The following is a 9,947-nucleotide window of genomic DNA, read 5'->3' as shown; positions in this document are numbered from 1 at the left end:
TTCAGAGCTTTCAGCCAACACAGCTGCCTTCGCTAAAAGTGCTGCCATGTTAGGTAACTCTGAGGACCACACTGCTTTATCTAGAGCTTTGTCTCAGCTTGCAGAAGTTGAGGAGAAAATAGACCAGTTACATCAAGAACAAGCTTTTGCTGACTTCTATGTGTTCTCAGAACTGCTCGGTGACTACATTCGTCTTATTGCTGCAGTAAAAGTAAGCCCTGTTTTAAAAATGCAACCTGTTTATCTTGCTGGAAGACAGGATTTATGTTGAAAGTCGCAATTTCTTCACAGGCTAAGAATGCATGGGCAATAGAAGGGAAAGTAAATGCAGAACTGTTGCAAGGAGAGCTGTGACTTCAAGCTAGCATTGAAAATCGCTAGGGAGAAATCCGCCTCTTCCAGTATTGAGGCATCCCACTATATAAACTGTTGTGTAATGTGGATTAATCAAATTCGGGTTCTCCAACATCCCAAACATTGTATACACTTAAATGGAGAATTTATATATGTGAATGATAGTCCTAGGAAGTGTGTTTATTGTATAAGGACATTGTACTGTTCAGCATGGTGTGCTGCTTATATTCAGGTACATAAAATATTAACTTGTAGTGGAACACAAGAGTTACGGGTCTGTACTTTTGTCTTAAAGATTTTTTTATGTGCCTAGAGGCCTTAATGTGAGATGTCAGAGACAAAAAATATCAAATTTAGCTCTATTAGAACTTAAAAAGCATTGTAGGAGTGTTCAGTGAGGGTGTAAACTGTGCTATCTGGTACCAGTAGCTTTTGATTACTTGTTGGGGATGTAAGACAGTGTTTCAACACTAATTTATCTGGATGTATCTTTCAACATTTTATCAGAAGTTATGTTTTGGTTTAGAAATTACTTTAAGCTTATGAACACTTAAAACTTAATTCTTACTACTTTGATCTGTTTCCACCAAAACATATTACCAGACAGCTGAGTGGCCTATAAAAATGAAATCAGTGGCCTAAATGCAGATTCTAACAGATTAGTGTTAAAGACTAGCCCTCCTTAATTGGCAGCCTTGTCAACAGACTTGGGAGAGAGAGAAAGGACTGAATGGGTATGGAGACTAAACTGTATGTTCACAGGAGATGGCCCCTTGCATGTATGCCTTAGTCTGTGGATATATGGAGGACTTCATTCTGCAGTAGTCAGATACTTTTCATAATAACTGTATTAGAAAAATTAAGACAGTTGGATTGGGAGACGTTTGCAAGATATCTGATGCAGAGTAGGTCTTACTCAGTCATTATTTCCTGTTCTTTAATTTTGCAGCACATTGACATAGTTAACATGATACTTAAAAAAATTCTGTTGCATTATTACACTTACAGGGTGTGTTAGATCATCGAATGAAATGTTGGCAGAAATGGCAAGATGCTCAGGTCACTTTACAGAAAAAACGTGAGGCTGAAGCGAAGCTCCAACTTGCCAACAAACCTGATAAACTGCAGCAAGCTAAAGATGAGATAAAGGAGGTAATAATTAAGTTGAACGCCTGACTACCTATTTATATTCTGAAGGCCTAAATTTTCCATTGATTCATTCATCAGCATAATGCACTACTTTTATATGGATTTTTATTTATAAATCACTTATACATTTGCTATTTTCCATGTTTACTGAAATTGTTAAAAGGAATGATATTAATTAAATATAAAATGTGCACAATTGTTACACCAATATGAAATCTGTAAGGTGCTTTTGTTCTCTCTTACAGAATGGGGGGGGACGGACAAAAACATGGAAAAGTTTAAAAACATTCTTTACTGATTGAGTCAGTTTACTTATATGCAGTCAAATGACTGTCTTCTGGCTTCTAAAACTAAAATGTATCGCTACAGTCAATTTAAAAAGACTATTTCCATGTTTTCCTTATTGGTGCAACGTTTCTGCCTATATATATATATATATATATATATATGGTATAATTTCAGTAAAAGTACTTAAATATAACATGTTGAAGTTTGTCATAATTTATACACTTTTTCTGTCATGCTTCACCAAGGAAATTGAAGAGGTAGGACAATTTTTTTTAAAATTTGAATTAATACACATACTCTAAAAGAGTGTGTACCAGCTTTGTCATCCAATTGTGGGAAAACATCACTGCATAATAGAGCTTAAAATCTTCACAGTTGTTTTGTTTGGCTGCTTCATTGGTCACTAATCACAAGCTGCTTTGTCTTTTCTGCACTTTCACAGTGTTTTGCCTATTAGACTTGAGGAAGTTTACAAATAGAACTTGGCCTTCTCCACAAAATATTATACTACCCACTGGCTCTCGCATGTTGTTGACTTTTAGGAGAATTAGTGATTGTCCACAGTCATGTTCTCAATGGCTGCTGGACAGTTTGGTGATGTCACTGCCATGCACAAACTCAAAACAGTGAATTGTAACTAATTACCAAAAAGAGGAAACTCTCTATGCCAATTACACCAAAAAAGATTTTTAAAATATTCTATTGATTTTATACCAAAGGAGATGAAGGACAGGGCTGGCCTACTTGGCCCCAAAGCAGGATTCCTTTTTTCCTACTAGGAAGTATTTCTTCACAGGAGAAGGACTTGTTGCAGAAACCACAATTCCAAATATTGATGATTTAATTTTATTCAGATTATTGAGCCATACTCAAATAGCTAAAAACCACTCCAGAGTGTGCATTAATACTCCTTGTTAACTTCCCAGGCATGATGCTGAAGCCCATGAGGGGCAAGATCCTCACTTGTGTCTCAGCCCCTTTATACCAGGTAAAAGGGCTGGAGTGGCATATAGGGACCCTAAAAGCTCCATTTCCAACCAGGGAAGGATTCCCCTGGAACTGTAGAAGATGTCTGTAAGATTGACCTCCATTGACCCCTTCTCTTGCCCCTCTCCCCCCATAGAGGGCATGCTGAGCGCAGGGCTGGCAGTGGAAGATCTGTATTGGAACTGGGATACAGTACTGTTGAGATACTAGGCAGTGCTGCAGCCCATAGGTTAGCTCAGGGATGCTGCCATAACTTGACAGGTCCCCAGGCATGCCTAGGGGTTTGTCTGAAAAGCTAGTGTGTGGCAAGCTGGGGTAAATCTACAGCTCACTAGCATGCCACACACTTAACTGGTCATGTGGACCATGCTACCGCACACTAGAGTGCATTGACCTTACACAGCCAGTTACTGTGGGGCATGCTAGTGCACTATAGATTTACACTCCAGCTTCGTATGCACTAACTTCATCTAGGCAAGCCCTAAATTAATGCTGGGGATCTCTCCAGAGCAGCCCAGGAGAGGGATGGTGCAAAGGTGGCTCAAAGCCAAACACCGCACTCTAAGCTTTGAATTCTGTAGTGCACCACTTAGAGGCACAGCATAGAATCTCCCCTGAGGTGTACATCAATAGCCTACAGAAGCACGTTCTGTTGTGGCTTATTGCCTATTCCATGTCAGAATGGGCATCTGAACAGTAAAGATAAGGGAAATTGGAATAAATGTACTTAAATGTTAACTTTTTTTTTATTTTGCTGTATATCTCCAGTTATAAAACTGTTCAAGCATTGTTCCTTGATGCAAAATATATTGCAGTGCATCATTTGCTATGGTCTTTGTACTGAATATCACCTTTTTTATAGAATTATCTGGGGAGAGGGAATAGTATTTTCTTGTTGGCAACCTAATATAGATTGAACTTTCTAAATTTTTGGTATGTTTGACCTGTTGGTTGGTTTATAGGAAGATAATTGTACTAGGCAGCGGATCCCCATGCTTCAGTTACACCTCGAAACTAAATTTGTCAATCTCAACCTCTGAATGTTTCTCAAAACCTGAAGCCTTTTGTATGAAAGTGTAATAGGCTGCAAGCATTGAGAATTGCAAGCCTTTTTTTCTATCTTCTCAATTTACAATCAACAGCAGCTGTGCGCATCGTAGCTCAGTTTGTGCAGGCAAGAGAGCAGATTCTGAAAACTGACTACAGCAGTTATGGACAAGGTACCATATCTGGCAATGCTGTACGTTGAGTTCTTTGAAGGGGTCAACAAACGTGGACAAGGGGATCCAGTGGACATAGTGTACTTAGATTTCCAGAAAGCCTTTGACAAGGTCCCTCACCAACTGCTCTTATGTAAATTAAGTTGTCATGGGATAAAAGGGAAGATCCTTTCATGGATTGACAACTGGTTAAAAGACAAGGAACAAAGGGTAGGAATAAATTTTCAGAATGGAGGGGGGGTAACTAGTGGTGTTCCCCAAGGGTCAGTCCTAGGACCAATCCTATTCAACTTGTTCATAAATGATCTGGAGAAAGGGGTAAACAGTGAGGTGGCAAATTTTGCAGATGATACTAAACTGCTCAAGATAGTAAAGACCAAAGCAGACTGTGAAGAACTTCAAAAAGATCTCACAAAACTAAGTGATTGGGCAACAAAATCTCAAAAAATATATAGTGGCATTAGAAAAGGTTCAGAGAAGGGCAACTAAAATGATTAGGGGTTTGGAACGGGTTCCATATGAGGAGAGATTAGAGGCTAGGACTTTTCAGCTTGGAAAAGAGGAGATTAAGGGGGGATATGATAGAGGTATATAAAATCATGAGTGATGTGGAGAAAGTGAATAAGGAAAAGTTATTTACTTGTTCCTATAATATAAGAACTAGGGGCCACCAAACGAAATTAATGGGCAGCAGGTTTAAAACAAATAAAAGGAAGTTCTTCTTCACAGAGCGCACAGTCAACCTGTGGAACTCCTTGCCTGAGGAGGCTGTGAAGGCTAGGACTATAACAGGGTTTAAAAGAGAACTAGATAAATTCATGGGGGTTAAGTCCATTAATGGCTATTAGCCAGGATGGGTAAGGAATGGTGTCCCTAGCCTCTGTTTGTCAGAGGGTAGAGATGGATGGCAGGAGAGAGATCACTTGATCATTACCTGTTAGGTTCACTCCCTCTGGGGCACCTGGCATTGGCCACTGTCCGCAGACAGGATACTGGGCTGGATGGACCTTAGTTCTGACCCGGTATGGCCTTTCTTATGGAGCTTTCTCCGTAAGCTAGGGATAACTTGTGATCCTGAACCAGGCTGTATGTGGCAGTGAAATATTAATGGCATGCTACTAAGTGTATGACAACTTAAGGTTTTTAAAAAGTAACTTTTTAGGTAATTTAGTTTAATTGGATGCTCCTTTTACAGACAGTGCCATCAAAGGTTTCACTAAAGAATGTTTTAACTGATATAGGAAGAGTTTGCTGTGAATAATGGGCTCTTGCTAACAAAAATTTCAAGTCTGTATAATCGGCTCTAAAGGAGGAGATATTGTTAAATAACAGCATTTTTTGGCATTCCTCAGTGTAAAATATAGTTGGATTGACATGGCCACTACCTTGAGTTTCCCTAAAATGTTTCTTTGTCAAATTTAAATTAAATACTCTTACTTTTCAGCTTCAAGCAAATAGCATTTCGTTGAAATAAAATGCTTTCTCTCCTTAATTTATTAGTGCTGGTAGATTATAGCTAGAACTGTCTATTTATTCTAGATATGTGAATGAGTAACATAATGTCTTATCTATGCACGTTTTTCCTTTGCCAGTGGGAGACAAAAGTTCAGCAAGGGGAGAGAGACTTTGAACAGATCTCCAAAACCATACGCAAAGAAGTGGGAAGATTTGAGGCATGTATAACTGTTTTACAAATTCAGTGACATTCTCATTTGCTGTAAGGATATAATAGCTATATGGCATTTTAAAAAATCGGTTATTTATGTTAATCTACCAGAATTAATCTATTTCATTTATTAACAGAAGGAACGAGTGAAAGACTTTAAAACTGTTATTATCAAGTACTTAGAATCATTAGTGCAAACACAACAGCAGGTAAGCTAAACTTTGTGGAACTCATTCCAGGGGTTTTGTTACTAACCTAAAATGAAGCTCTGACTATGAGAATTTTTCAATTATAAATGGTATTAGTAAAATTTTGTAAAATTAAAAACTGACCGCATTCTAGGTTGGATTTGGAGGGGTGGGAAGGAGACAGAACTACACTTATATGAATATTGGTGCTGTCTTTCATCCATGTTACTACTGGTAACCCTTTTTTTTTTTTTTTTTTTTTTTTTTTTTTTAACTTCCCTCACTTCACTATATTTACAGGGGGAGAAAAATGCTCCTAGTCTTGTTTTTTCTATCACTGATTAACTGAAGTAATTTATTCACGTGTGGATGGGCTGTAGAAAGTTTGCTTTTTCTTGAAACAGCCACATTGGACTTGTATGCAAAAACTATAAGATAATATAGGTACTCTCACTCAAGACACTTGTATGCTTCATAATCTCAAAAGTAAAATTGGAAGCATGGAATTATTTTAGCCATAGAGTGAAGTCTTTATAAATTATTATGGAAGGGGTGTCTATTTTAGTTTTAGAAATTGAGTCTTTGGATTTTAGTTTATTCACCTGACAGATACAAATGCTGAATGTCAAACAACAGTAAAATTACGTTAAGAGTAGGTTCAGTTCCCATGTGAGTAATGTATAAATGCTATTTCAGATGGAAAACCTTCTTTCTCATTACATGTAACGTATCCTAATCCTCCATTTTACATCAATCCAAATTCTTTCAAAGTATCTCACCCCATCACATTTGCTAGAAGTGGAGAGGGAAATCTGCCTAGAGGAGAGCTACTTTTGTAAATATATGCATGTTTATTGTGTAAAGACAAATGACTGAAGTGTCAACTTTTAGAGATTACTCCATAGTAACGAATGGATTTATGTAAACATTACTACTAGGTGCTTTCCTGCAATTGCCACGTTGGCAGAAAATGTGCTTTTGGAAAATGCTGAACTTCTTTTTTTTTTTTCCTTCCTTTTCCTCAAGCTGATAAAATACTGGGAGGCATTCCTACCTGAAGCCAAAGCCATTGCCTAGAAAGGAGAATATTCCAAACCAGAAGACACTTTGGATGTTTGTCCCGGTTAAGCTAAATTCCACAGTGAAATCACTTTAAAATCGTTCAAATAAACCACTATATATTTTATGAATTACCATGTCTTTTTTTATATACTACAGCATTTTATTAACAAGCTGCATGTCCTGACCCTCTTTGAAGTGGACTGTGGCATGATATTCTGCAATATTTTGCTGAATTGAACACTATTGTGTCTTAATACTTGCACTAAAATGTGCACTGCAAGGCCAGAAAGTTACGATATTTTTGTTCTTTACAATACAATATGTTCTGTAGTATGTTTACCTGATCTTTATTAAACAAATTTAATTGCATTGATTAATGTTCACTTACACATTCCTGTACAAAATCATGATTTTGTGATTACAAAAATAAAGGGATGTACCTTGTGAAACATTAGTTATACATTATTTTTACCTTCATTTTTCTATAACGTTATTAATTTTCTAGATTACTTGGAAGTGGCATTTCTAGTAAACTGGAGATAGAATTTTAGAAACCACTGGCAGGAATTGTAGTTCTAAATTAACTATTTAAATGAAAAGTTGGCACAAGGAGTTAAGTTTCTGTACACTAGCTGCCATGGCAGAATTCAACTTAAATGTTAAAAGGTTATGAAAAATATTTTATTAGTATTCTTGGAAAAAACACTTTCTATTCTGATTCCTTTTAAATCCCATTCCTTTCTCTTTTAATTTTGAAACACCTATTTGCCAAGATGGTGGATTCTGAACTTCTTCTAAAACTAATATGATCAGTAGAATGGAGACTGTCTGATGGTGATAGGGGCAGGTTTAAATGAGACTCTATTTTCAGGAAAAAGATTCTCATCTTGCCAATATATGCTTCCCTCATCAGAGAAGATCACCTACCTGTTCAGGTACTACAACCACACTGTCCTGATGAAGTTAATCCAGATCAAATCTCGGTCTGAATATCATATAGCTTCTGAGACTGGTTACGAAGGGAAAATCTCTTGTTCACATTAATATTTTGATATTCACAGGGATGGGGCAGGGAACAGGAAAAAGCACATAAGTAGTTTAGTTTAATTGGGAGTGGACAGTAATAAGTTTAGTATGTTACTTAGTTTTTTAACAAGGCTATGATTTTTTTTATTAGAAAATTAGAGAATTATCTGCATGGAGGATAGATTTTATTTGTGCCGTCTGCATATCTATGCTTAAGTTTTAGTGTTTTGCCTATTTATGTTTGATGTAGGGGTTTAACTACTGACACAGAAGGCACACAAACTATTTTAGGTTGGTGGTTTTGATTCCGTTCAAGGGAAACATTATTTCACTAGTAATAGCATATAGAACTGCTTGCTCTTCGTTTCCAGAGTAGATATTTTAATGCTAAATAGTTATGTCAAACTATCATTAGAAAACCTTGTGCATTTCACTACCTCCTACTTACTAAACTCTGATTATAATAATAAGAATGCTAGAGACTGTGTATCAGGCCCACAAATTCACTTAGTCCATTCTTGGTTATAAACAAAAAGCAATATTTTTGTAGTTTGCATTCTTGAACAAAATGAATACAAACACTTAACTGATTTTTCTTCTCAGCTGATATTTCCTGAATCAAACACAACACACAGAAACTCTGTAGTTGAATTTTCATTAGTTGGGCAAATTCCATCACTTCATCTACCCTTATCTGAGCAGAGCCATCAGCATTATTGGGAGTTGAGGAGGAAATAAATAGGCCAAAAATGATGAGACTATGCTATTAAAAAAAAAAAAAGAAAGGTACCTTTTGTGGCCTTATGTTTGGCTTTTTTATAGTATTTTAAATCTAACCAAGTCAAGAAGAAATACTAAACTTTAAATCCTATCTCGTATAAGGTTAGAAAACCCACTTACATTGGGGAAAATCCAGAGAAGAACAACAAAATGGTTAAAGGTCTAGAAAACATGATCTATGAGGGAAGATTGAAAAAATTGGGTTTGTTTAATCTGGAGAAGAGAAGACTGAGAGGGGACATAAGTTTTCAAGTACATAAAAGGTTGTTACAAAGAGGAGGGAGAAAAATTGTTTTTCTTAACCTCTGAGGATAGGACAAGAAGCAATGGGCTTAAATTGCAGCAAGGGAGGTTTAGGTTGGACATGACGAAAAACTTCCTAACTGTCAGGGTGGTTAAGCACTGGAATAAATTGCTTAGGGAGGTTGTAGAATCTCTATCATTGGAGATTTTTAAGAACAGGTTAGACAAACACATGTCAGGGATGGTCTAGATAATACTTAGTCCTGCCATGAGTGGAGGGGACTGGACTAGATGACCTCTCAAGGTCCCTTCCGGTCCTATGATTCGATGATTATTTAGCCTACATAATATAATTAAGAGCTAACAGTGTCTCATGTAGTGCCAGTACATAAGATAACCTTTTCTCTGAAAGGCTTACAATCTAAAAATGGCAACATCATCAATTCTGCATATCTGAAGTAATACACCTGGACCGTCTCCCATGGTAGGGAGTTGCTCACTTGCCCACAAGTCTTCTGTAACTTTAACATCTAGGCTGAACTCCCTTCTATGTAGCTCTATAATAACTACCTTTTCACTAAACATTTTCCCTACTCCTCTCAGCATCTTTTAGTAGCTTCAGTCTTTGCATGCCTATTAATCCCAAGATTTGTACAATTTTTACTGCCCCTCTTGTGTTTTCAGGCTTTCTTTCATATACATATTGAACTTGAAGGTTTAGTTAGAGATACATCTGGTATCATTGTAACGTTCCAGGAGCCATCCGTCTGGCTATACAGTGTCATCTCCCTAGTTCAATGATCAATATTAGAGAAATATTTTTTCACACTAATATCATCCAAACTTCATATTTAGTCTACTAGCCATGTGTCAATTGTAGTTGTGCAACCTTCCCGGTTTGTTTCTGTGTACTGAATCGCCTCTCCTTGAACATGGCTGTCTGTTCTAAACTTTCCTGGTCATTTTGCATTAGTTGTCTTCTGT

General features: G+C 36.9%; 1 protein-coding gene across 2 annotated transcripts in view; it reads left to right on the top strand.

Annotated features, from left to right (window-relative positions):
* Window positions 1-7,038, top strand: part of SNX2 (sorting nexin 2) — a 52,895-nt gene extending 45,857 nt beyond the window's left edge. For both annotated transcript variants that reach the window (XM_024193390.2, XM_024193389.2), the window contains exons 11-15: window positions 6-211; window positions 1,363-1,506; window positions 5,591-5,671; window positions 5,802-5,873; window positions 6,879-7,038. In XM_024193390.2, coding sequence (XP_024049158.1) covers window positions 6-211; window positions 1,363-1,506; window positions 5,591-5,671; window positions 5,802-5,873; window positions 6,879-6,929 — 554 coding nt within the window. In that variant the 3' untranslated portion in view covers window positions 6,930-7,038. The remainder of the gene's footprint in view (window positions 1-5; window positions 212-1,362; window positions 1,507-5,590; window positions 5,672-5,801; window positions 5,874-6,878) is intronic.
* The last annotated feature ends 2,909 nt before the right edge of the window (window positions 7,039-9,947 follow it).

Source organism: Terrapene carolina, unplaced genomic scaffold (genome assembly GCF_002925995.2).
Source record: "Terrapene carolina triunguis isolate 2854851 unplaced genomic scaffold, T_m_triunguis-2.0 Scaffold113, whole genome shotgun sequence".
Lineage (NCBI taxonomy): Eukaryota > Metazoa > Chordata > Testudines > Emydidae > Terrapene > Terrapene triunguis.
The sequence above is the reverse complement of the archived record's forward strand: the minus strand, read 5'-3'. Positions and strand labels throughout refer to the sequence as shown.